The sequence below is a fragment of the Sycon ciliatum genome, chromosome 1 (genome assembly GCF_964019385.1).
Source record: "Sycon ciliatum chromosome 1, ocSycCili1.1, whole genome shotgun sequence".
Lineage (NCBI taxonomy): Eukaryota > Metazoa > Porifera > Calcarea > Leucosolenida > Sycettidae > Sycon > Sycon ciliatum.
The window spans coordinates 41,037,282-41,064,067 of record NC_088643.1 but is presented as its reverse complement, the minus strand read 5'-3'; the positions used below and the strand labels follow the sequence as shown (position 1 = coordinate 41,064,067).

The 26,786-nt window shown below is 46.7% G+C and overlaps 2 protein-coding genes across 5 annotated transcripts in view; one reads left to right on the top strand and one right to left on the bottom strand.

Moving 5' to 3' along the window:
- Nucleotides 1–13,267, top strand: part of LOC135826033 (myotubularin-related protein 13-like) — a 68,884-nt gene extending 55,617 nt beyond the window's left edge. For 2 of the 3 annotated variants that reach the window (XM_065338678.1, XM_065338670.1), the window contains 6 exons: nucleotides 1,491–1,571; nucleotides 2,221–2,344; nucleotides 3,600–3,781; nucleotides 9,960–10,157; nucleotides 11,914–12,051; nucleotides 12,434–13,267. In XM_065338678.1, the coding sequence (XP_065194750.1) occupies nucleotides 1,491–1,571; nucleotides 2,221–2,344; nucleotides 3,600–3,781; nucleotides 9,960–10,157; nucleotides 11,914–12,051; nucleotides 12,434–12,568 (858 nt within the window). In that variant the 3' untranslated portion in view covers nucleotides 12,569–13,267. Of the gene's footprint in view, nucleotides 1–1,490; nucleotides 1,572–2,220; nucleotides 2,345–3,599; nucleotides 3,782–4,394; nucleotides 5,027–9,959; nucleotides 10,158–11,913; nucleotides 12,052–12,433 lie in introns of those variants that run through there. The other variant, XM_065338687.1, reaches the window with a different exon arrangement.
- On the bottom strand, nucleotides 13,173–21,420 carry LOC135826068 (mitochondrial-processing peptidase subunit beta-like). Of its 2 annotated transcripts, none has more exons than XM_065338711.1 (4): nucleotides 20,814–21,420; nucleotides 15,590–16,046; nucleotides 14,863–14,979; nucleotides 13,173–14,335 (listed from the first exon to the last, which is right to left on the bottom strand). In XM_065338711.1, the coding sequence occupies exons 2-4, from the start codon at nucleotides 16,013–16,015 to the stop codon at nucleotides 13,454–13,456; spliced, it is 1,425 nt and encodes a 474-aa protein (XP_065194783.1). In that variant the 5' UTR covers nucleotides 16,016–16,046; nucleotides 20,814–21,420; the 3' UTR covers nucleotides 13,173–13,453. The 2 variants fall into 2 exon arrangements, with proteins under 2 accessions (XP_065194783.1, XP_065194790.1); XM_065338718.1 differs by having other exon boundaries at nucleotides 15,590–15,947; nucleotides 20,814–21,419.
- Nucleotides 21,421–26,786: the final 5,366 nt, after the last annotated feature.

Sequence of the window (26,786 nt, the reverse complement as noted above, 5' to 3'; positions counted from 1 at the left end):
TTCACACTCGACGCAACGCTGACGGTACGGGACGTAAGGGCCATTTAAATCGTGGCGATGTTCAACGTCAAATGGCGCGAGTCATAAAGCACGGTCCGTGACGGGGTGACTTTCCGGCCTAATTTCTTGTTTTTCGGGACTTCTTTGCAATTATTTCTCCTTGAATGATGCGGAATCAAGTTCCCAATACCAGTTTTCCATGAAGACGAAAAAAAGTAGCCCTGAAAGTTGTGCCATCCTAATAATAGCCCCAGGAAATGATAAAACATTTCGTCTGTCACGCTCGTGGACTATCCCTGAATACAGGAAGTGAAATGAAATCTTATCTCGCTAAATTTTAACTCAAGTCGTGTTAGCCATTCTGTGAGTTATCATGGGAAGCGTAGTGTTCGAAATGCTAAAAATTTCCAAGTACGAATCGGGAGTAGTCGATGCACAACGCCGTCTCCTTTTCACACTCGAATTTCAGCCGTTTTATATGCTTGCGTCCCCGACTACGGTATGAAAAGTTGAAACGATTCAGCTCTTCTCGTCGCTTCCCGATCCGTACAGCAGTACGGTTGCCGTTCCTGGTGTTCACACTAGACGCCGTTAGACCGTCCCGTTGCTTCCCGTCAATCCTTACGTCGCATCCCGTCGCGCCCCGTCGAATGTGAACTAGGCTTCTACCATGTATATGCCCGCCGCAAGAGGCACGCAAATCTGCAAATGCACTAGATGTGCACCCATAGATTTTCTCTTATAGCAACAATAGCGGATCTGAGTCTGGATGAAACAGATCAAGACTACATGCATAATGTAGGGGTGAGTCGACCCCCAGTGCACACCTGGTCTACACCACACGACACACACACGCACGCACGCACGCACGCACACACAGCCTCTCTCTCTCTCTCTCTCCCTCCCTCTTTCTCTCTCTCTCTCTCTCTCTCCCTCCCTCTTTCTCTCTCTCTCTCTCTCTCTCTCTCTCTCTCTCTCTCTTTCTTTCTCTCAAGTACCTAATTTTACTGCCGTTGTGTGGACAAGCCATAGTGCTACAGTGCGTTTCAAAAATATAGACGCGTGAGTTCAAAAAACCGTAAGGCCAGCATCTATACCACGTAAAATCTGTGATCACTTTGTGCATGAAAATTTGGAAATTGGGTGTTTGCTATTCATTTCGCTTAAAAATCGGTATGAGATTAATTGCAGGAAGGACCTGAGAAATATTCCGAAAAAAGTTCTTGAAAAGCTCCAGTCAAATTTGAAATATTTCAAAAATGCCATGTGTCTATATTTTTGAAATGGACTGTAGTTCGTGCTGGTGACCATCTGCAATGGATTCAATGCATGTACCTGTTTTTAGCCATGTGATGCGTTGTATTTGTTTGGTTGTTTGATAAGAATCAGAACATTCAGATATACAATGTAGGATATTGGTATAAATGTACACATCACCACCAGTTAGTAGTTATTGGTTTATTTAAACTTCTGTTCACCTCTGTATTCAGGAAAGGGAACGTGAAGTAACGCTGGCCAAGTCCCACAGCTTGCACCAGCATCGCCGAACGTCAGTTGAGGTGCTTCTGAAGGTGAGTCTGTCCTGCAGTGTCCCTGAGTCCCCGAGTGGGTCACGCTTGCTGTTGCTATGCTGACGGCAGGACCACGTTGAGAATTACTTTTCTTCGTGGCAGTAGTTTGTAGCTCATCGAGCTCGTGAGGTACATGTATAAGCCTTATGCACGCTGTACAGATGCACGAAATCATGCACGAAATCCCGTAGAATCTCGTAGAATCCCATAGGCCCGGTTGGGTGTTGAATGTGCAGGACCCTATTGTGTTTACTGCTATTTCCACTAAGAAATGGGCCCTGAAGGCATTTCATACGAAAATCTTTTTTCTGACAAAGATCTAGCTAGTCATTAGTTCTAACCAAAGTGAAGAAGCTGGAAAAGCGATTGTTTGCCAGTAATTATGAGGTTAAAATTGGTCAAATGCGCATGCATAGCACACAATGAACACCCAACCGGGTCTGTACACACCTACGGTCCTAGTACAGAACTTCGTACATCTATACAACGTGCACAAGGTCTATTACACTTCATTAGAGTGAGCCAACGGATAACATGGCAGCAATGTCTAGGCTGCTCCATGCCATTAATTTGGCTATGGTAACTATTCCGAAAGTGTTTGACTTTGGAGTATGTTTTGTTCTGCGCTTGCATTTGCCATTGTGTCTAGGGCAAGCTGACTGGCCAGGCTCAGCAGGCATTCTCCTACCCACATCGCTTTGTCATGCACTCCTTCAAGACACCCACTGTGTGCGACTCCTGCAAGCAGTTGATGTGGGGTGTCATTCGCCAAGGTGAGCACATTTAGTTCTGTCTCTGCCCACCGCTACACACAATCACATGGTCACTGGCAAATGCTCCCTTTCCAGGGAATTCTCAGGTAGCTTCGGACTTACTTACAGGAATATCTAAACCTTAGGGTTGGCTCACATAAGCCAAATCGGAGCCGGGAAGCACCAGCGGTGAGCCAGCTCCCGATCCATCCCGCATACGGCTCGAGTACCAAATCTACTACAAAGTAGTACAGAATGTGCCCAAATGCTGTGACAGGTTTGCCAATTGAAGCTTGAACTCTTTGTTTCTTCAGTAGTTCAAGGTCTTTCGGCCACTCGGTGCTACATTTTACTGGAGATCATGAAACTACTTCTACACCCTTCATTGCAGTCTAGTAAGCGATGGTGTCGAAGTTATGCATGCGAACGTTGATGAAGTCACAACAACTTGCCAATGTATCCTTCGTATTTTTTACTTCACGAAGTATTTCTTTCAATCGTATTTGTCTCATAAGCTGCACAACACAACAGTCAAGCAGATCATCCGACAAGGACTGGTTGGTATGCTGAATTTTGACAACGTCTAGGTCCCGGCACCGGCGATCACCGGTGCGAACGGTTCACAAACCACTTTTGGTCAAAATTGTGTGGGATCGGTGCCGAGGCAGATCGCAGATTTGACTTTGCCGGCGGTCTCTTGCGATTCTTTACCGTATAATGTTGTTATGATTGGACTGGTTCACATAACCGCAATGTGCCGGGAGTGGTTGCAAGAGGCCCACCGCCGGTGACTCCCGGCGCGTACCGGCGATATGCGAACCCACCCTAAGCCACGAGCAGAAGCAGGCGCGGTGAGTCAAGTCCTGAAGATGGCGATATCTCTTGCCACACCCGCTAGTGAAATCCAGGGTGATGGGCTCAAGGGACCTAACGGTGTTGCCCTTCTCTGCGAACTTGGCTGAAGGCATACCGGTTCACTGTCTGGTGGCCCTGCATGTTGGTGACAATGCTGTCCTAACAACGCTCCAGGGGCCCATGACGTGGCCGTCTTCTCCAGTTCCCCCGAAGAGGACGCACTTCAGCATGCGGTGGCCGTCTATCTGTGCAACATGGCTTAGCCAAAGGAGTCAACGTGCTCTAGTGTTTCCTCTGCAGCTTGACCCGCTCAAGGAGTGAGGAGTTAGAGATGTCCAAAGAAAGGTTCCATGTTCTTGACTGACATCTACTTGTGTTTGCGTGTGTGCGTTTGTGTACTTGTGTATGTGTACTTGTGTAGGCTTGCAGTGTGCTGACTGTAGCTACAACTCTCACTACCGCTGTAAGCTGGTTGCACCGTCCAACTGCAATGAGTTCAAGCGTGGCAGCAGCAGCACCAGCAGTGCTGGAGGTATTGGCGTGGGTTCTAACAGTGAGGAGCCAGTCTTTACCTCAGCACCGGCTAAACCACCAACAGCACTGGTAAGACACACATATGCATGTATTGCACTGTACTGTTGCTCTGTTGTTCACATTTGCGTTCACTCGTATCCTGGCTTCCCATGCAGCAGTTGAAAATGTGTGTGCGTGGATATTTGTGCAGCAATTGATCTCGACTATCGTATCGCTTGTCCCACGGTCTGCTGTAATCCTTGACTTTTTGTCTTAGATTTCCGCGAATGCGGGCTGTTGTCTGTTGACCTTTGTAAATGTGTTGTTCTCATTCTCATTCTCGCTCTTGTTTCCGCCATTCCCGCTCCATCTGCTGCTGCTGCTGCTGCTGCTGCTGCTGCTGCTGCTGCTGCTGCTGCTGCTGCTGCTGCTCTTGTGGTGGTGGTGGTCATTGTTGTCGCCATACATATAGTTGTTTTGGTTGTTGTGTGTCATCGTGTTCATCGCCAGCATAGCAAGTGATGGTGTAGCCATCTTCACCACCACCAACTTACCGTATGCTGGGTTGTCCCCGTGTCTATCTCCAGCATCATTGTCCTTACCCCGTATCTATCTCCAGCATCATTGTCCTTACCCCGTATCTATCTCCAGCATCATTGTCCTTACATGATGCGTGTTTGTTCTGTTCATGTATTGCTTGTAGGCAGCTAAAAAGCTGATGAAGGCGAAATGGAAAAACTTTAAAAGTTGAAAAGAAGTTTCCGAGCAGCTAACTCTCAATGGACCCAAAGTTACAGTGTACTTGCATGCTATGGGTATGCACTGTACTGTGTGCTAGTGCTGCTAATGCTGCTGGATACATGATGGTATGAGGGTGTATACCTTGGGCTGGCGGCAGCACACTGCAACTTGTGGCAGTGTTGGTAATGGTGGCTACTCTGTGTTGTGTGTACTGTATACCCATGGGCTGATACAGTATAGCACTGTAGTTTATTCTTGGCACAATGAACTGTGGCAAGTGTGCACTGGAACACACAATATGTGTTGGGTCAGTGATATGTGCTGCTGCTGCTGCTGCTGGACTTTACACAACCTGGTTATGCTGGACTTTACACAACCTGGTTATGCTGGACTTTACACAACCTGGTTATGCTGGACTGGTTGTAAGCTCAGGGAACACTGAATACCATGACTATGTACCCAGCCTCAGGTCACAAATGGATAGGAGTGCGTGCACTACTACTACCACTGCTGCTAGTTGTAGTAGTAGCAACTTGACTCTCTGATCTTCGAATACTGTTTGGAAGCAACTCAATACTAGTGTAGACAGACGCAGTGGTGGTGGTGGTGGTTGCTGTACCTGAACACTACTGAACACTACTGAACACTACTGGCGAGTACAGTGCATACGCTGTAGTCAATACTAGGTACCGGTACTTGTCACTAATGTGTGGTGGCAACTGTGGAAGAGCCAGTCGCTGTGTGTGTGCTCTTTGCTATCCTGAATGATGGTGGCTGCCCTGGTGGCGTGAATGGAAAACTCGAAGGTTAACAATTCCCAGCTAGCCATCATGAATGGAATGGTGGTGATGTGCAGTGGCTTGTCGCGCACATTCTATGAACGATTCACACCCAATGGTTGCTTGGTTTCTCCCCGGGTGGCATTTTCGCCAGTGCGTGGTGCCTGTGTGTCCGACACCTTGTAACTGTTATGGTACAGCGGCTACTTACTGTATTCTTCTAGATCAGCAGTAGTGCTGCATGTCTGTCTGCTCTACTGCTGACAGCACTGTAATGTGTGTGTATGTGTGCGTGTACGTGTGTGTGTGTGTGTGTGTGTGTGTGTGTGTGTGTGTGTGTGCGTGTGTGTGCGTGCGTGTGCGTGTGCCGGTAACAACATACAACCTGCACTACCTGCACTTCTGTTGCAGTATGTCAATAGACAATAATAGAATAGATGTCAATAGACAATAATAGAATAGATGTCAATACTGATCTGTTAAATAGCCGTTGTGAACTTGCTGCTGTGCAACAGCAATCTTCTCTCCGTCATCAACACCAGTGGTAGCTGTACTTTACAGTGTACTGTGTACGGTACATACTTCCAAGTACTAGTATAAGTTGAGTGCGCTAGTGGCTCTGCACTGTGACACACTGTATGGCATTGTGTGTGGGTTCTGCATGCCAGTGCCTCACTGTGTATTGCGATGAAGACAGACACTCACTGGCATAGTACAATGCCATGCATGCCTGTCAGTGCAACCCTGCTCTTCCCTGACTTGTGTGGAAGTGTGTTCTCACCTCACTACCATACACCATCAAACTCTCACTCCTACTTGTGCCGGTCACAAGTAGTACACGTCTCGTCTGTTAGTAGCTATCTTTCCGATCATTTCTAAGTGGTGGCTGCCACAAGAACACAACGCCATCACCGGGTTTTTAACACTATAAGAACACGGCATCATAGCCAGCTTATCTTTAGACATGATTTGTCTGTACGAGCTCATACTCTTTTGTGCAAGCCTTACTTGTAAGCTGTGAGCATGTGTGCAGGCTTATCTATTTGTATTCTTCTTGGTACAGTACGCTCAGGGAAATGTTTACAACTCCCCGGGTTTACTTTATCGTTATATTGCTAAGTGTCCATGATTGTTTGAGCGCTGTACAACTGTGCAAACACCTCTGCTGTAGAATCCCGTCGAACCTATGAGGAGTTGAACCCAGTGTGGGTGTTGACTGCTACACGGAGTGTCACTGTGTTTGCTGCTATTTCCATTGGGGAACATGTGTCAAAGTATGCTGTGGGCCTGTGGCTAGATAACGTGTCAGGGTATGTTGTGGGCATGTGGCTAGATTTTCTTACTTCGGCGATGAATTCATAGGAAAGTTGCTCCCTACACCGGAAGTCAAGTCAGCGGAAAAGTGCGAGCTCCGGTGTGGGGAGCAACCAACTTTCCTGTAGATTTTTCTGTAGAGGACAATGGTTGTGTATGCACTAGCGCTGTCCGGATTGATGGAGCTGGTGAAAGGTTTTAGCCTTCCATGTTGCATTTGCAAAGGTTAGAGGCTCGTGTCCAGCATGCTGCAGGCACTTACCAGGTTTGTTACCATCAACAGGATCTCGAGCACCTGTGTGTCTGTCTGTCTGTCTGTCTGTGTGTATGTGTATCTGTGTATGTGTGTTGTCTCTGTTGGTTTGACGAGTAGCTCTCTTAGTTGTATGCATACTGGGCCTTACTGGGCCATACTGGGCCTTACTGGCTACTGTCGACAGTGTACTAGTATAGTGTCTGACTGGCTGTACTGTGGTATCATGGATATTGAAGACTAATTACAAGCCTCTATTTTTATTCATATTAAAGCTAAAAAAAATTCACGGTTCGCGTGAGACTCGGCTGGAAGCCGGGCTTTCCGCATCCGTAGGAACGCCACCACCCTTCAAGGATCAAGGCGCAGCTAGAGGGATTGAAAAAGGAAGTCTGAAGAAAGCTTGACTGCCACCACCCACCACTGTGACTCCGAACCAGGGATTACCTCCAATATAGGCCAGTGGCGAGCTAACACTGTGCTATGTTGTATAGATGTCATCCAAGTAGTGACTGTTCAACATGTTCTTCAGGCTAGCTTAGATTATTGGCTTTGTGGCCCTGTATATGTACAGTCAAACTTGCAACTACTGACACTCAATTGGGCATGAGAGAAGTGGTGTTATTTGTGAGTTGTAGTTATTCATGAGTTGTAGTTATTTATGAGGTTGAACGTATGTAGTCTAATGGTTACGGTAGTGACAAGTTCTGAAGATAGCCTGTGTGCCGTTATCCACGAGCTGCTGTTACCCGCGGTTACTCTAATTTCAGAAATTTTCGGTGCTCAATATTTTCGGTATGAGGGCAAAAGGCCAGGTTAAAAAATTTAAAAAAAATTTCACGGTTCGCGTGAGACTCGGCCAAAGGCCCAGTTTTCCGCATCCGCAGGAACGCCACCACCCTCTTGGATCAAGGCGCAGATGCAGCTCCTAAGCGGTGGGAGGTGAGTAGATTAGACCCACCACAAAGTGGTCAAAGACCGAAATCCCAGGTTAGAAAGGCCAGGTTAGGTGAACAGAAATTTTCGGTACAGAGAAGCAGTTCCCTATTGGATTATGTGTGTTAGTGTTTGTTCGGTGTATTGAAATTTTAGGTATGAAACAGATGCACCAAAAGTACCGAAAATAAAACGGTACACCGAAAATTTGTGACATTACAGTATTCACCAGGCTAACTGTACATGATTGTATTTGTTGTTGGTTGACCGTATGTAACTATTGTCTAATACCATGAATATTACTCATAAAAAGGACACACCTCAGGCTCTTTACGAACATCTTGAAACCATGAATTCTATGAATGATTGTACATGTATTTGTACAGTACATGATTGTATTTGTTGTTGGTTGACCGTATGTAACTATTGTCTAATACCATGAATATTACTCATAAAAAGGACACACCTCAGGCTCTTTACGAACATCTTGAAACCATGAATTCTATGAATGATTGTACATGTATTTGTACAGTACATGATTGTATTTGTTGTTGGTTGACCGTATGTAACTATTGTCTAATACCATGAATATTACTCATAAAAAGGACACACCTCAGGCTCTTTACGAACATCTTGAAACCATGAATTCTATGAATGATTGTACATGTATTTGTACAGTACATGATTGTATTTGTTGTTGGTTGACCGTATGTAACTATTGTCTAATACCATGAATATTACTCATCAAAAGGACACACCTCAGGCTCTTTACGAACATCTTGAAACCATGAATTCTATGAATGATTGTACATGTATTTGTACAGTACATGATTGTATTTGTTGTTGGTTGACCGTATGTAACTATTGTCTAATACCATGAATATTACTCATCAAAAGGACACACCTCAGGCTCTTTACGAACATCTTGAAACCATGAATTCCATGAATGATTGTACATGTATTTGTACAGAATCCGAGTGTGGAGCCAGTGTTACTTTATATGTTATAATGCTGAAGAGAGCAGCTGGGAGCAGGAGGCAGTTCCAGTATCGTTAGTTTATAGGTACAATCTGGTATCAAAGATACCTTCTCAATGCTGCCGGGGCTCTAGATACACTGTACTAGATAGAGATTGTTCTGGTGTGATTTGTAAGCGAAAACTGTACTGAGACTTTCCGATAATGTAGCAAACATGCAGTATGTTTGCACCTAGGGGCTATGTGCAACCCATGCAGTGTAGCAAGGGCTGTTGTGTTGCTCAGCTGCATGATTCTCTTTCATTAGCAGATTGCAGCATTGTGTGTACATGTAGAGGTGGATGGCTATTTCCCTGTTGGTTTGTAGAGTGCGATTTGAGTAGCGAGATCAGCACTCCTATGTGATCATCAGGTGTTGACTTTCTGGTGTGTGTGGGGGGGGGGGGGGGCAGGGGTAAATGGATACAATGCAGTTAGATCCTAGGACAGCTACCTTGATGCTGCCCCTTTCAGTTCTGCATCTTGTCCTCACCCACTTACTAAGGTGTCACAGTGAGTCCATATTAAAGTGGGATCATCTCCATGTCCACCCCGCAGAGTGTGGGGGGTTCAGGGTGTGTTGTAGCGTCTGGAGACAACGAGACGGGTAGGTGTAGCTTGAATTGATGTGCTGGGAAGTCCCATTGTATCATGTGAGCATGTGTGTTTGTGAAACGATGTGAGGACATTTCATTACATGTATCATATGGGTGTGTGTGTGTGTGTGTGTGTGCGTGCGTGCGTGTGTGCGTGTGTGCGTGTGTGCATGTGTGTCCCATATGGTGCAGTGGTATGTGCAGCGATTTCCAATCGATAGGTTGCGGGTTCGATTCCCGACGATTATGGTCACACACGTCTTTCTTCTCTTTCTCAGACTCCTCCAGACTTTTCTTTCATTCTCCTGGGTGGTTACCAACAACCAGTGCATGCCGGAGTATGTGGTGTGATGTGTGTGCGTGAAAAAAAAAATGAAAAAGACCAAAAAGTATGGCCAGAAAAGCCACTTCATAGCTGTGTGGTGTAGACCAGGCTGAATAGTGGTGGTCAATTCTTCAGCCTTGCAAGCTGTTGAATGGTGCAATCCCAGTACAAGCTGCTATGGCTTCTGCTGTAGCATCGCTATCATCGCCTCTGGCGATGGGCGTCCAATGGTCCAATGATGTGTGCGTGCGTGCGTGCATGTGTGTGTGTGTGTGTGTGTGTATGTGTGTGTGTGTGTTTTTGCGCAGGCAAGGGTGACCGAGTCGCTGCTAGCACCACTCAATCCAGACTCTGATCCCGGCGCATTCCGTGCGCGCTCCGCATCCTCCATGTTCTACATGCAACCAACGGCAGAGAAGTTTCACGAGGGATTTCTCTACAAGCGCGGTGGCATACGCAAGAACTGGAAGATGAGATGGTTTGTCCTGAACAGCGAGGGCATGGAGGTAGGTCTGTGTTGCCACACGCCCAGTGCCCATAGGTCAGTAGCCTGCCGATTTTAGAGGCATGTCACAACCTGCCGACAGTTGATCACTGTAGTGTTCACGTGTTCCTACGCGCTGTGGCATTCCTTGGCCACTCCAGACATTCATGATGCATGTAGTAGTAGCAGTACATCGTGATGTTATGCATGTAGCATGTGCCGTTTCCCGCGCGCGCGTGAAACGGACTTCGCGGCTTTTAGTTGCTGTGCATGGTTTGACTCTGGACTCTTGTTGTTTTGGACTGAAGAAGAAACAATACTACAATCACCTGTCGACAATGGCAATGAAAATGTACAACCTCGACCTTCTGCTTGGTTTAGAGAAGTCATGATCCAGATTTTTGCTTTTCCTGGCCATCATGAGTGTGAAGTTCCATAGCCCATACACATCATATGCAGGTACTGGCGGGTGGTGATCTGTTCAGCATTGACTGAGATTACTGGCCTAGATGACTTTGAAAATTGGGTCCGATACATACCAAAATGTCACGTATAAAGGCCGGGTTTTTTCTGTGGAAGTCGACACTGTGCTATGCATTCTACTCAAAGCAGGATTGTATTCGAGCCGGGTATTCATATGTATGTCAACAGTAAAATCAGGCTGATGTGCCGCCAGTGCATCTTGAAAGTCAGGCTTGTAATAAAAAACAGGCTTTTATAATTACAAGACATGCTCAGTCTAATAAAAGACACTACGGTAACTGAGGCTGTGGATCAAAATGTTGTTAAAAATATTTGGATGATGTCATCAATAACAACTACAGTACAGCAGCGTAGGCAACTCCTTGGCAACCAAGGGTGTAAATTTGGTGTGAAATCCAGAGGTTTCGTACATTTACTCTGGTCTTCCCCCATCACACCTTATTTAGTGTGGTATCATGTGACACCACTGATTAGCCTGCACATCGATCTCTACTTCCTGCGCACTCTGATACTGCTGTTCCTGCATGCAAGCCAGAAAACCAGGTAACACACATAATTGGGCACTTACTTCGAGTATGATAACTTCTCCAAAAAAAAGAAAGAAAAAAAAGAAAGAAAAGAAGGAGTAATCAAATACATGTACCGGTACATGTATTCAGTATCCGCGGCGTTGTTTCATCCGCTAGCGCCAAGTTACCGATGAGTATAGAAACGACTTGCTGAGCATGGACCTGGGTGGATGATAGACCAGCTAAGGCAGCAGCTGTGCTTACCAAGTACATGTATGTGCCATACACTGGGGACTGGATACAGCTGTGCTACACTATGTAACAACAGCCTTCGTCTTCATAGTAATTCATAAACGGTGTCATGTGCAGTCAACTTCGCTGATAACGACTGCGAATATAACGACAATTCGCAAATAACGACAGAATGTCCATGCCCAGAGCAAAGTTCCATCCAACTGTAATACATAAAATGAGACTTCGGGTATAACGACACTTCGCGAATAAGGACACTTTTTTGATGCCCCGCCGAATGTCGTTATAAACGAAGTTGACTGTATACAGTCTAACGGAGTGTGTGCCTGCGTGTGCACATATATGTGTGTGTGTGCGTGTGTGCGTGTGTGTGTGCGTGTGTGTGTGTGTGTGCGTGCGCATGTGTGTGTGTGCGCGTGTGCGCACGTGTGTGTGTGTGTGTGTGTGTGCGTGTGTACGTGCGCATGAGCTTATGCGTATGTGCATGCGCGCATGCATGTGCACATGTCTGTGTTAATGTGTGCTTGTGTTCAGCTGTGTTACTACAATGCCTTCCAGGAGACTCACTTGCGAGGCACCATTGACCTGGAGGAAGTAGCCGAGGTCAACAAAGCCCCTGTGGCTGCAGGAGCACCACTGCAGGAGAATGGAGCGGTGGGATCGTTCTTTGAAGTGAGTACACTGCCTTATGTTGTAGTAGAGTGCACCCCATGGCCCAGAACACATAGACTGATGAATCATGCACAAGAGTTTTGTCCTGAAGTATGCAAGGACGGTCCTTAGCTCCAGTACTGGTGGTGATAGTCAGTCACGGTCCTTAGCTCCAGTACTGGTGGTGATAGTCAGTCAATTTTTTCTTCAGACTTTTCCCGTTTGCAACTTGCGCAAACTTGTGAATACGTGTGCTGCGCCCTCTTACCCCCCCCCCCCCCCCCTTGGCTAGAAGCCTGTAGTACATCGCTGTTGATGTAGGTTTCCAACTTTCCACCGCTACTCCCCTACTCTTGTAACTTTTAAAAAACATCTTCATTTCATATTCTCATGATGCACACAGATCGTGACGCCCAAGAGAACATTCCTGTTGATGGCCACCAATGACGAGCTGTGCCAAAAGTGGATGGGGGCTATCAATGGTAGCATTCAGCTGCAACGCAACCTGATCGCGCATCCATCCTCTTCAGGCACATGATACCGGTAATGATTGTTGAGGCGAGATTGTTTATTTTATTTTTTTATGACTGTAACCGTGGTCACAATATCACCGTCGTTTGTCTGCATGACATGCTTCTTCTATGCTGTTAACCGAGAAAAAACTGTTTGCGCTGGTTGTAGTTCGCAATTTGTGAGCGCAGCCTTGTAGCTAGAGCTTGCTCCTGGACATGTTTGCGACTGGAGTAAAAAAAAATAGTTTTTCCACTTTTTCTACCCTTCGCCTTGCTTCGGATCATGCCAGTTTACTTTTGCAATCAATGATTTCACACCCATTGCACAAAACGAGAATGTTTCCAGAATTAGAAGTAAGGTTTCCTGTTGTTTTTAGTATCAGTTTGCTGGTTTGGGACATTCCGACAGAATATATCTTGCATAATTATATCTTCGCATTCAGCCACTGCAATATAGGGTCACCGAAAAATAATGATAATTCTGTAGGTCATTGTTATATTTTACGGTCTTACCATGTTGTAGATTACCCCCACTCCCCTTTCATACCTGACCAGGGTGTCCTCACACAGAGTATTTGTTAGTATTCGTTTTGTTCATATTTTTCCCGTAGGTTTTCTGTATTCTCTGTACATTTTGTACAATTTTTCCTGGTTTTGTGCAAATCATGCAGTGAACATTGCAAATAAATACAAAAAATTTGAAATAAAATTATTGTGTAAACAAAGCAATAAAAAAGACCTGTACATACAGTTAGATTGATAATTAATTTATATACAATATGTACATTCCTACATTTTGTACAAAAAGGATACCTACCTATCAACAGCTAGGTGATCATGTTTTATATACAGAAATAATAGTTAGCAAGAGGACAAGAACCTACAAAATGACACAGGCTATGTTGACCAACCTACACCTTTAGCTTAGCCGACAGTGTATCAAGACTGGGCAATGAATCGACCGGGCCGATCGCTACAAGTGCTGGTCGCTTGTTCAGGATACGACGTGAACAAGCATCCATGACCCATTCGGCCGTGACAGCCTCGAGTCGAGCATCCACCTCAGCTAGCGGCATGCGACGGCCAAACACCAGCAGCTGACGGCCAATTTCCTCGCAGATACTGGCGGAAGTGTCGAGATTCGAGAAGAACTGCGTCTTGACAGTTTGGACGGCCTTGCGCACTTCTTCCTCCGTGACGTGCTGGCAAAGTCGTTTCCACTCGTCGAGAACAGCCAGCGCAGTGTGCTCGACACCCGTGGGATCAGCAGTATAGTACGTACCCCATAGACCAGTGTCGGCATAGCATGTCAACGGCGAGGTGTACGTATGGCAGCCTTCACGCCGGCTGAGCACCTGTGCCAGTGGTGCCTTGGGCGAGACCTCCATGCGATTCCAGTCGCCCATCAGCACGTTGGCTACTTTGAGTGCAAAGAAGTCCGGATCAGTCCAGCTGCAGCCCTCCACTGCAAGAGCAATGTGAGCCAGCTGCATGTCCATGTTGCTCAGCCGCTTCTCGTTGCCCACAAACTTGCCGCGAGGTGGGTCAGGCATAGTGCGTGCTCCGGCAAGCTTCGCACCAGCATGCCAGTAGGTCTCAGCGGCATTCACCAGCGCATCATGGTCCACTCCACCAGCAGCAGCCAGGATCATGTGACGCGCACGATAGTGACTCTCCACAAACTCTATCAGCTGCTCGCGGCGCAGCGTCTTGATGTTGTGTATCGATCCGAGGATAGTCTGCTCCAGCGGGGTGCCCTCATAGGACACAGCATGCAGATAGTCAAATGTTACCTGTAATGGATACGTACAACAAAAACATGTACCCACATTTACAGTCAATTTTGCGACAGTCAATGTTACCACTGTAGGACACTCTACAGACAATGCACATTATTATGGATAATGGAAGCAAGGACAAGTGCAACGGTTGGCCAATAGGCATGCATGTATGCTTACAGAAACATCTGCTAAATTCAAGTTCTAAACAAGTCAGCATCGCAAGAAATTCAAGGGCAGATATTTACTAGTATGTGATATTGACGTCCTACGACTGGGCTAGCAACTCTCTGCAACATGGTTTCATCAGGAACCAGGCATTCTGAAATTCCACAAGTTAGGTCCGAATGAAGTTTCCTCGGGGACAAAAATGTAAGAAAGAAAGAGCACTAAGAAAGAGCACACACTTCACGTTCTTCAACAACAACATTTTGAAAAGTTTCACAAGTAAACTTTCGTGCCTAGGCATGAACTTTTCAAGATGTTGATATTGAAGAACCTGAAGTGTGTGGTCATTTTTGTTCCTAATAGTGATAGCTAACCTCATCCATCATGTTGTCAATTTCTTGGGATTCACGAAGAATGACGTCGCGCTCACTATCCACATCTTTCTTCGTGACCAGCGGATGCTGGATGATATCCGACAGCATATTGACAACCTGCCGGCAGCACAGGAAACGTGCACATACATGTCCACAGACGCACGCACACACACACACACACACACACACACACACACACACACACACACACACACACACACATGCATACATGCACACACATGCAAATACACACACACAGATACACATACACACAGATACACATACACAAAAACACACATACCGGTATACCTTGTTTGGGAGTTCAAGAGAGATGAGCTTTAAAAATAGCTACTGGAGAAGCAAAACGGCACCTTGATAGGGTCACGCACCGTACAAGCTATGGCATGATTTTCTCAAGCACCGCACAAGATACATGTATGGCATGGCCTGGTCAGATATCGTACGAACTACGGCATTCAATATGCATTTAAGTACAACATGTGATTGCAACGAGACGTGGACTGTTAATAAGGGACGAGGGAAGGCACGAAAACGGCACCCTAGACACAACGTGGAAGGTTAACCCTTGTATTCCGGGTTCATAATATTACCCTGCTGCATGATGGCGATCAGTGCACACAAGGTTGTTTCGTCCCAAGAAAACACACAAACAATTACCAGGTCGATAGCACTATCATGGCTTTCATACTACAATGTATGTACTCACCTCAGGCATACGTTCACGCAAGGCGCTGCAGTAGAATACAGTCTGCTCACGGCTGGTATAGGCGTTCAGCTGGGCACCCATGTTCTCCACCTCTACTGCCAAATGTGCTTGAGTGCGATTTCGTGTGCCCTTGAAGGCCATATGCTCGAAGAAATGTGCCATTCCATTGTTGGAGGAGTTCTCCACCCGAGAACCTGCGTCTATCCAGAATCCAATCGTAACCGTCTCTGTACCCGTATCTTCTGACGCGACTCGCAAGCCACTGGGCAAGGACGTTACCAACGTTGGTGGCTGTTCAAATAGAGAACGACGATATACCTCCTCTGGAGCCAAATTCACAGCAGCGGCTGACTGCGCTCTGGAAGTGACAACAGACGGCAATTTAGCAGATGTCCTTAGCACGGAAGAAACAGCCCTGGAGGCCATGATACTTTAACTACCAAGAGGAAACAACCACCTGAGAAGAACAAAATACTAAAATTGAGATTGAATGTGAGCCAACGAAAAAAATATTCTCAACTGCACTGATCAGATTGATTGACAAACAAAAAGTCAAAAGCTCTGTCACGGCTGTTAGCTGCACTTGGATCGCGGCAACTTAGTTTTCTGCACGTGAACCATGAAAAATCAATGCATGCTCATGCATGTTCATGCATAACCAGTCAGCTGGCCTGCTCGCCCACGCATTTGACAGGTAACAATTCCATCAAATTTGAGATATCGCCTCGTTCTAAGTCTCAAAACAGTTCTAAAGTCACCAAACCACGCTGGTAATCGATGGCTATTCAATGTTAACATCTTCAGGAAGACTTCAGCCGTTTCCCGAGAGTTTGGGCATCGTTGCCGTTGTTTTTCACGGTGTTCTTCTTCCTCCTGTCTGGAGCTGCAATTGCATCCTGGAATTATTTGAAAGGTATTTCGTGCGGGCTATGGGGGGTTCCAACAGGCATAAACTGACATCGCTATAGGATAACTGGTAACTTTCACCTTTCAAGGAGGTAGAGCAATGAGAATTTTTTTGTGGCGGTCGTCCAATTTTTGTGGCGGTCGTGGCTGTATTTGTGCACTTCCAAGGCTTTCATTCTGCTTGATACTACTCTCTACTGTATGGGAATCGTTGTTTAGGCACATGTAGCTGTCTTATTTGGTAGATCTGCTGTTTTCAATCACTTGGGACACTTTGTCTAGCCTATTTGTCTTTCGTTCGTGCCATCTATCAGTTTTGTGGGGTGCCTTGACCTGTATTTGTGAAGTTCTCGAGTAAAGACCCTAATTCTTGACTGGAGTCACGTCTTGAATTGAATTTGCTGGGCGAGCCCTCGTTCACGCAGTTGTCCTTATCGTAATAGTCAATATCTGCTTGCTGGACGGACTAGCGACTAGAACAGGGATGACCAAATGGTCCAAGTGTGTACTAGTACGCGATTATTGTTTCCATCATCGTGAAATGAGCGTTGTGGAATTGCAGTCGTCTGCCTTTGGCACTGAGGACATGAGGAGAGTTGATTGTTACTTCTGCTCAGCAATGAAGCGATCATCAGCTCTCTTTGTTCTAATTATTGAGAGGACATACCGGCATCGCAATCAAGTAAAGATTAGGCAAACCTCGCCTACCTCCAAAGAGAGTCGAAGATATTTTCTCCAAATGCAAAGACGATCTTTGTGAGTTTGTGACTTGCATTTGCGTGCATACATGAGCAGGTCGCGGACCACGGCACGTGCGCGGTTACCATGCCATCTCGAACCGACGCCATCTTTCTAAGTTGCCGCTTCTTGACAGCCGTGCTGTATTCGTTGCGCAATATTGACGTCACCCAAAAAAAAAGATGACCTCAGTCACCTCTGCCTTGGCAGTTGACGTAACGTCATCCAGTGCATTCACACTTTTTCACAGTCAGCCGTCCAAGTGTCGTGTCCACAGCAGGGTCCGGTCCACCTTGTTGTAGATACAGGATGTGGATCTGGATCCGGATACTGGATTTGAATACGCAATTAGATTACTACCAAGAGTACATACCCCACCCCCATCTTTTCGTTCGTCCCTCTTGATATTTGTACTTTGTACTGTTGAGGCAACGAACTGAACTGAAATAATACTGAAATAATAGGGACCTTTCGCACCCCGCGTACGGATACGAAACGAATGCTGATTCGTCACCTGGGTTCGAGGATTCGTCAGAGTCCCTGCGGAGAACTCGTTTTCACGAATGGAAGCCTCTTCATTCGTGGCACGCTCCGAATCCGTCAGGTACACATATATTTGGATAGGTACACATGTTTTGCAAGGTACACATTTTTCCCTTGATTCCATGATCCATGCACGTGTGCGTGTAAAAACCCGTACACCAAGCTACCGGCGCCCGCGGCCGTATTCGTAGTTGCCATGCACATTTGCATGACGACTTGCGAAACCTGAAATCTGTTTTCAACGAAACGATTACGAGCCGAATCAAACTTTCGTTTCGCATTCGTTTCGTAGCAAATGCGAAAGGTCCCTAATATAAACCAAACCAACCCAAGACGGCAAGAGTGTGCAACTCGACTATGGCAGTATGGGTGCTGTCCCGACAGAATCTCAAGTTGATGTCATTTTTATGATGCAATACACACTGCACACGTACACAGATTATCAGACGAATCCGGAACCTGTGGTGGACTAAAGCCCATCTGATCCTGTACAAATTATTGCAAAGAAAAACGTGTGATGCGTTGACACCCGTACACATGTTGTAAATCACTGGTGCAAGGAACATTGCATCATAAAATTAATAATGACGTCAACTTGAAATTCTGTCGGCCCGGGACAGCAGGGTATGTGGGAGTTGCACACTCTTGGGGGGTTATGTACTCTTGGGGGGTTATGTACTCTTGGGGGGTTATGTACTCTTGGGGGGTTATGTACTCTTGGGGGGTTATGTACTCTTGGGGGGTTATGTACTCTTGGGGGCTTATGTACTCTTGGGGGGTTATGTACTCTTGGGGGGTTATGTACTCTTGGGGGGTTATGTACTCTTGGGGGGTTATGTACTCTTGGGGGGTTATGTACTCTTGGGGGTTATGTACTCTTGGGGGGTTATGTACTCTTGCTACTCACCAAGAGTACATGTATAATCCCGGGGGGGGGGGGGGGGTATAATTATACTCTTGCTACTGCTATAGTAAACTAGAGTAGAGGGAGACTGTGACATGAACACATACAGGCAGCAGACTTGACTCTCATTTAGGTGCTGCAAAAACTTGCAGACTGTGACAGCGCCAAGGAAACCGAAAAAGACAGGTGGCAAAACTTACCACTACAAAAACTACATTCACGCGACCTTGTGGACGAAGTTAGTACGTAGGTAGAACTTGTTCTTATGACAACACTTAGATACTAGGTGCGATTTCTTGTTGAGGGAGCGGGTCAGTTTATCGTGGGCCACGTGCAACCTCCAGCTTCTCGGCTAGGCCTTAAGTGTTGGAATATGGTGCGGCTCTCCTCACAACTAACCACTCAATGCTGTTTGGCTTTTCTAAGTTTTCTTCATACGTTACCCCTACAGATGTCTCGACGGTCATGTTGAGTTCTCATATTTCCGGTGTGAAATAGGAAAGAGCCTCGGAATTGTCCCTGAATGGAACTTGCCTTACATCGAGTGTTACCATAATGTATGTGACCGTGGGTGACAATATCAAAGAGTACACAGGATTACCAGAAGGGGCATTCAAGACGAGACTCAACGGACATCAACAATCCACTTGACACCGGAAATAACAGAACTCAACACGACTATCAAAATAATATCTCTATGCAGGCTAAACATTTTTTTAATGACGAAGACTAGCATAGGCATGCAGAACTGAGTGGTCGATAGTCGTGAGGAGAGCCGCACCATATCCCAACGACACCTAGAGGAGATACAATTCGATGGTTTGTCTAGCCGAGAAGTAGGAAAACGCATGGGCCAATCAAACCCGCTTCATCAGCAAGAGAGATCAGAGCTTGTATCTAAGTGTTGTCACGGCATGAGAACAAGTTCTACTTTCTTTGTAGCTTTGTCGTGTGAAGTTGTTGGCTATGCCACCTGTCTTTTGTTTCCTTGCTTGTTCTGCCTCGCTTTTTCTCAAGTCTGCCAGCACCATCATTTCATCTGATGCATCAATGTTATACCACCATTGTACTACGACTGGGGCACCCAAACCTCTACCCTCCAGTCCTCAGCTCGCCCCCCGTTATGTTCAGCCTACTGGTCGTGGACGCCAGTTGTCTGTGCAGACCGTGAACTGTGACTCAGAGTTCACCATACCTCTTTCTTTCTGTCTACTGATTGTGTGCTGGACATTGCACTTCTTTGAGAAGTAACATTTTTAATAACTTGATTGAAATCAAGTGTCAAGTCAGGACCTTACCAGAATTGTAAGTGGTTTCCGGTTTCGTCAGTGGTGGTGGTGACTCTGTACTCCGACACCTTTGTGGTCACCAGTACTGGGGTACCGCCATTGCAAGCTAGTACTGGGAAACAGTGCATGACGTCACAGTATGCACGGTGGTGGGATGCAGGCCACATCCATCTACGTCTATCTGAGACTTTGAAAGCAAAATGGCACACCTCGTGTAGCACCTGCTTACTTTTACACTACATACCAAGACGATAATTATCTAGTCCAAAACCTCCCTATACCAAAATGCACAATGCGGAGTGTCGCCTGATCAGGCGCCGACTGCACACGGGACTGTTGGATTTTTTTCCATTTGAGTGTGTTGTGTTCCTACAGTCCATTCATAAAAAGATGGGTCCTGGCTCTGGCGAGCTCCCGTATTTGGCGATTTTTCGTGATTTCATCGTACACAGTGCAGTGCTGCGAACTTTGAAATTTGAAAAAGGGTGCCTGAACTGGGGTTCGAACCGCAGAATGCACTGTTGCAGGCGGGGTCAAACGGCCTGGATTTTGATGGTTTTTCCCAATTCAGTGCTTTTGGGGCAAAACCTGGCCGAAATCCTATTCTTGCTATGGCTTGCTTTTTGGACAAAAAAACTTCAGAAACATAATTGGAAGAGGATTCCATATGGGATTGCAGAAAAAAATTCTAAAAAAACTCAACGTTTGACCCATTTATGGCCAAAAGCTAGAAGTTCATTTTTTTCTGAATGGACTGTAAGTTTCATACGGTATCTCACATTTTGTTGAGCTTGAAAAAAGATATTGTGTCAAGTACAAGAGTACAAGTACAATGTAGTAGTACCTGTGCTGTGGCTGTCGCTTGTAAGGATCCAGGTGATCCCGAATCTAGCGGAGAGATTGACGCTGTATTTCATGTGCTGATAGCTTGACTCCTGGAAGTGACTCGTTACGTATGCCTTGTCCAAAAGTAAGCAATTCGTCGCATAGTAGAGAGTAGAGACCGAGTTGCGAAGAACGCCAGCTGTCGGTGTGATGGACGACGAGCCCAGCCGACTCCTAAAACTGCATGTCTGTAACTTGCTCTAACCGTCGACTGTGGTACATCCGCTGGTCGTGGTCGGCATGCAAGGGCTTGAAGACACAAGACTAGGAGCGTGTTTGAACCGCCGGTGAACTGAACAGGACTAACGTTTGGGCGGAAACTGTTGCTTGTAAGTTAGTTAGTTCCGACAGCCAACCTTGGTTACGTCAACGGGCGACCAAAATGTTCCGGCATCTGGGACGAGGCTCGGTCCTGGCGCTCTGACTGTCTGAGGACCACCAGTACATAGTCATTACAGCACTGTACTGGCTTGGGTTCGGGTTACCGACTAGTTCTCCTGAGGAGAGTTCGCTCAAGGAGAAGAGAAAGCTAACCTCACCATAATGAGAACATACACCGAAAAGAAACTCTGCTTTCCGTGGAGAGCAAATACTGGTGATCACTGCTGACGCTAGGTGCGATGCTAGCTAGGTGCGTTGTAAGTGCGATGCTACTTCATTGTAGTACTAGTAGGTGCGACTTTGACTCGAAAGGTGTGGGCAGCGTGAGGATGGGCGCGGCGCGAGGAGTGGACCATGGGTCCATGATGTGATGATGGACCAGTGAAGGTGTTACCTTCGTAGATCTACGGCATCGGTGTCCACTCGTGACGTTATGGGGGCCGGGGCTGGGAAAACGGTGAAGTGTGAATAGACTACCGCCGTAGTGCCGGATTGTCTGCGCGTGGTGGCAACCACAGGTGCACTCAAAACGCGTCACCAGCTTGGCCAAGAACACGCGCGCCGGACAACGCAGAGGAAGTCCTCTTCATCAGGCCTGGTTGCATGCCAGAGCGAAAGGCCATAGTACTATAGTAGGCCCATAGAATCAACGCTGTCACAGATGTTCAAGGGAAGTAGCCTAGGGCCAGGGTCGATCATGGCGGAAGAACAACTGGCAAGAAGATGGGGCTCCAAGGGATTAGTATTCTACGGAATTGTAAATTTAATACAACTTTGCAGTTTGGTGGTGCAGTCTCCGTCGAAACACCATAAGGCATAGCCCATTCACCAACCAAGAGCGTACAAGGTCAGCGGTGAGGCACACAGCAACCACCGAACGCTAGGTCGTAGATCGAAATGTTGTTTGTTTGACAGCATGAAACAAGGTGGAGGACACTGTGTTCGGAAATTAAATTACGGTACACGTAAAAGCCAGTTGCCTGCTACCAAGTTTATCTTCTCTTGCTGCTACTGTAGTGCATGTCCGTGCCATTCCCGTGACTAGTAGTAGACTTCAAGTAGTAGTAGTAGATCTACATGGCCATGGCATGGGTAGATGTGTGCTTAGCAGCGTGGTATCAAGACGAGAGTACAAGCACATAATCACGATTACCAGCTTTTCACGATCATGTTAGCCACTAAGGTACCACTATACTACTACTGGTTACGTACTCTTGCTGATATCCGCCATTGTTCGTTGGGCAGAACGTAATACTGTATAAAAGCCATTATTCTAACGAGGCGCATATAATAACGATTTCCCAAAATTGACAAGTTTACGTGTACCAAAGGTAACGATTCTCACTCCTTCTCAACGCTCAATAGGACAGCATAATTATGTATCGATTTCTGTATAACGATTTCTATTTTAACGACAGATTTCTCCTCGTTAACTCGTTAGAGTTAGCACTTCGTTCTATATATGGCTTTTACAGTAGTAAATACCTTAGCCTTTTGCGAGAGCAGTTCTTCCGAGGACACGAGAGTAGAGGAGTACTGCAGGTATAGCTTGTGATCTGGGCATGCACACAATCAAACGCTGAACCACTGCCACGTCCACTACACTAAAGTATATGAGAATTCCTGATGATGGAGAGCCACAACGAATCGCCACGATCGCATTGAGTACAGAATAGCATCCTTCCTTCGCGTGCACTGCATATACATGTAGCCGCTAAGCGGACATCTAATGTTTACTCCGTGGACCGGGGCGTGGTGACGTTCACAACAATACATCCTCTCTATTGTCCCTACGTCCGCTCATTCCAGCCACGTCTACCATGGTCTACAGTGCGTCACGTCCTCGGCTAGGTTCCTGCAAGATTCCGGCACGAGGCGATAGGATAGGATCATAGGAGTTCGTGTGGCGACTTCATTATCATGATCATGCAGTCAGCATGTAGCCAAGAACAATAAACGGAACACCACCAGCACGAGTCCAGATCGAAACTTCCTCGAAGGCTAATAATGCTACACTCCATGAGTGGAAATCATCTCACTGACTTCCTTGCGCTTCGTTGCCTTCGAGTCTACAATCCAGGGAGGCGTCGTCGGGGGCCGTCTACCATGGTCTACAGCACTCGAGACTTGGTGTGCTAGTGTCCGTAGCGTCCAGTATCATTTCAGCGCGTGGTTAGAAAGGACAGGAGGAGTTTTTAAAGTCACAGAACAGTGGAAGTGGCTACAAGTCTGTGTGTTGCCCTACACGTTAGAGGGAAGAGACGGTGGTGCAAATATTGCGTTCGTATCGACTTCGCGGCGACAAAAAAATGGCCAGTTCAGAGGGAGGACTATTGGATAGTGCGGACGTTGAGCTTGGCACTGTTCCGTCGCAGCCAACCAATGTGGCAGCAGTATCGACAACAACAGCTAGCACAGGAGAAAGCGCTTCGAGCACTCATCTCGTGTCTAGTCTGCTAGAGGCTCTTCGTCAGAAGGACACAACAGGGCTGGCGGGTATACGTCTCGAAGACCTAAGGACAATAGCGGAGCCCTTGATCAAGGAGTACGTACTTTCAACCGCCGCTGGCTCATCATTGAGCGCTACATCCACAGGTACCCCAGTGGCACCACCATCCTCAGGGGCAGGACCAGCCGCTACAACAACAACCACAACCACCGGCGTTACTGCAACAGCAACTACAGGGAAATTGAGCAAGACTGCAAACATACTGGAGGTGTTTGCCAATGATCAGACGGACGTGGCCTTGATTAGCGGGTTCAGCGGGACAATTGCTTTCCTGAACGCCTCGGCAACGAACAGCTATACAACGGACACACACACAACGGTTGACACTGCCCTAAACTCCACAACGACTTCCGTGTCCCTAGGCACCACTTGTTCGGACGTTGAAAGAGCAATTGGCTGGAGCTTCTGGGGGTTGGTCATCATAATCTATATTCTACGACATTTCGTCATTGACAAGGCGAAATACGAATCGCGGCCTATGTGGTACCGCGTTGTACGCTGTGTGGTTTTCGCCCTCTTCCTTCTGACCCTGAACGAACAGCCATTGATGTGCGAAACAAGTCTGGACAATACCTACAGTGTTAGATACGCTCAAGCAGCGCTCTGGACTGGTCTGGCCCTGTTCGCAGGCAATGTCCTGGCTCTGCCCACGGTCGAGAAGGCCTATGACAAGCGCAAGGAGCAAAAGGAGTCGAGCAAGGTGGCGGTGCGTGTGGAAAGCAGTGAACCACTAATGGGCACAACTGCTGCAGCTACCGCTAGTAGTACAAGCACAACCTCCACCACCAGCATCGGTCAAGCCACTCCCAAGCCCTCCGTCCCCATATGACCGGCGGCGCCTGTCGAATAGAAGTGCAGCCCGCAGGCTTGGGACAGTGCAGCAGTCGCTACAAAGTAACAAGCAGTCGTGTCGCATTTGCCTGTAGGCTGTAGTCTAGATGTTACGACTTCTTGGTTAGCAGTCATTGAACTAACGTTACATTGCATGCATTTCATCACACCCATTGTGTAATACCACCAAGAGTAAAACAGCTCTCTACTCTGGATCTTATGTTCTCTTGACACCACGTATCAAGGGTTCGTTTTGTACAGTAGATCCTCCCTAGCCCTTATCTGTCCACTTTGCGGGACATGCAAGAGTGCATTGGGGGGGGGGGGGGGGGGGGGGGGGGGGCGGCTGCAAAACTTGAAGATGCACGGATATTGTGACTGGGAAAAGGTGGAAAAGTGAAATCTCGTGGTGAGATAGATCCATTGTAGGACGAAAGGTACTTCACAATGATGTGCACACCGTGTACCAGGGAGTAGTAGTTGTACCGGTACAATAATGGCAATGTATTGTACTGCTCCCTGGTGCACACCAACATTGAAAGCACAACAATGTTTGTGAATTTTATCACCTCCAAGACCACTCTCACACAGTCTAAGTTACTCTAAGTGCAACCAGGCGAGGTTCAGGGCAGGCACAGTGCAACCTGGTACAAAAACCAGCCAGCAGCACCAAGAGCCTCTCAGTCTCAGCTGTGTCGGATACTACATTGTAGATCTACCTGTAACCCGTTCTTGTGTAACAGCGCAAATCGGCAAGGTTGGGTTTCCGTAGATATCGGTGATATCAATAATTGTACAATACATTGTGTAAGCAAAGTTCAGACTCCGCAGGGATTACACTTTAATTAAAAGTAGTTTTAAAATACATAATTCGATTCAAGATGAATCTGGAGTCCAGGACGCTTCCTGCACTTTCCCCGGATAGCCAATTGGCCCCAAAAAAATAAAAATAAATGTAGTATTTCAAGTGCTCTTCTTGATTGGTGGCTGAGTCATGAACATGATTGTCAGCATAGATTACACCAAGAGTACAATCATAGAGGTGTTATGCACTCTTGGTTACACGGACTACAAGTAGGGCCAAAGATTGACTCGACTTGAAGCGGCAAACATCTAGTTTCCCTATGTCAACTTTACTTTCTCGGGGAATATTTTCACCAGGAACAGCGTGGGGTAACTCACAACATTACAGCGTGAACAGGACATGCACGTGAGAGCTGCACAATCTCAGGTGCGTAGGTTGGAGGTGGTCTGGCCGGAGGGGGGGCTCCCCGGGGAAACAATTGAAATTTAATAGGGTGCAAAATCCTGCATTCTGGGCGTGGTCGGGCGAAAAAGTGGACCGGCCGGACCGGCTGCTACGCCCCTGAATCTAGATCTGCAAAGCACCAAATGTCTCTTCAAACTTGAAAGCAGGGAGCATGTTTGCCCTTTTGCCAAGCTAAGCCATGGGGTACAGGCTCGTCCTCCCTGCGTGAAACTCGAAAGCACCTAGTCATGTAGATCTACGGTACTGTATATGCACATACTGACATAGCCATGGTCGGCGGAATACGCAGTCTGGCTCTTCCGGACCTCCCAGCCGTAATATTGGTTATAGCTGGAGCTGAGGCTACAGTTCAAACAAACAAGCTATAATTTGGGCCACAGCCAGCTAAAACAGATCTTGTAGAGTGAAATGTTTCAATTTTGTATTCTAGAAAATTGTCACTTGCCTCACCAGCTGCTTGAACTAGACTGCCAAACAAGAACAAAGCCCGGCAAGATGCATGCCATCACCTACAGCATGAATACGCTCGACAGAAACAATCCTTCATTCGGTCATGTGTCAAAAAAGTTTACGAAACCCCAAAGATATGATGTTTTAGCTGACTGCGGCCCATAATATAAATCTGAACTGGGAGGTCAGCAAGAAATGGGTGAGATGTGGGGGGGTTCACAAAGCCGTACCTCTCCATTTCCTGTTGTTGTTTGAATTTGAATTATTATTCTCACGATGGCACCATCGCCAATAAGAGATAATTAATTTTGTTATTTTTGTTGTTGTGTTGACCTACACCGAAAGTGCTGAACTGAATTCTTCTATACGCTTGCTGAATACTCGTGCCACTCAGAGACAGTCACATCCAGGTGATCCAATGCATACAGCCATACTGTTCATGTCGACTTTCTTGACCAATGGTTGTAAACACAAGGAAGGGATCTGTGTTC

What these genes read in the sequence shown, in the direction of transcription:
- LOC135826068 (XM_065338711.1), bottom strand. Translation starts at nt 16,015, where the DNA reads ATGGCCTCCAGGGCTGTTTCTTCCGTGCTAAGGACATCTGCTAAATTG. An exon ending in TGCGTGAACGTATGCCTGAG is followed by an intron (nt 14,980 to 15,589) that starts GTGAGTACATAC and finishes TGCTGCCGGCAG; the next exon opens with GTTGTCAATATGCTGTCGGA. An exon ending in TTGACAACATGATGGATGAG is followed by an intron (nt 14,336 to 14,862) that starts GTTAGCTATCAC and finishes TATCCATTACAG; the next exon opens with GTAACATTTGACTATCTGCA.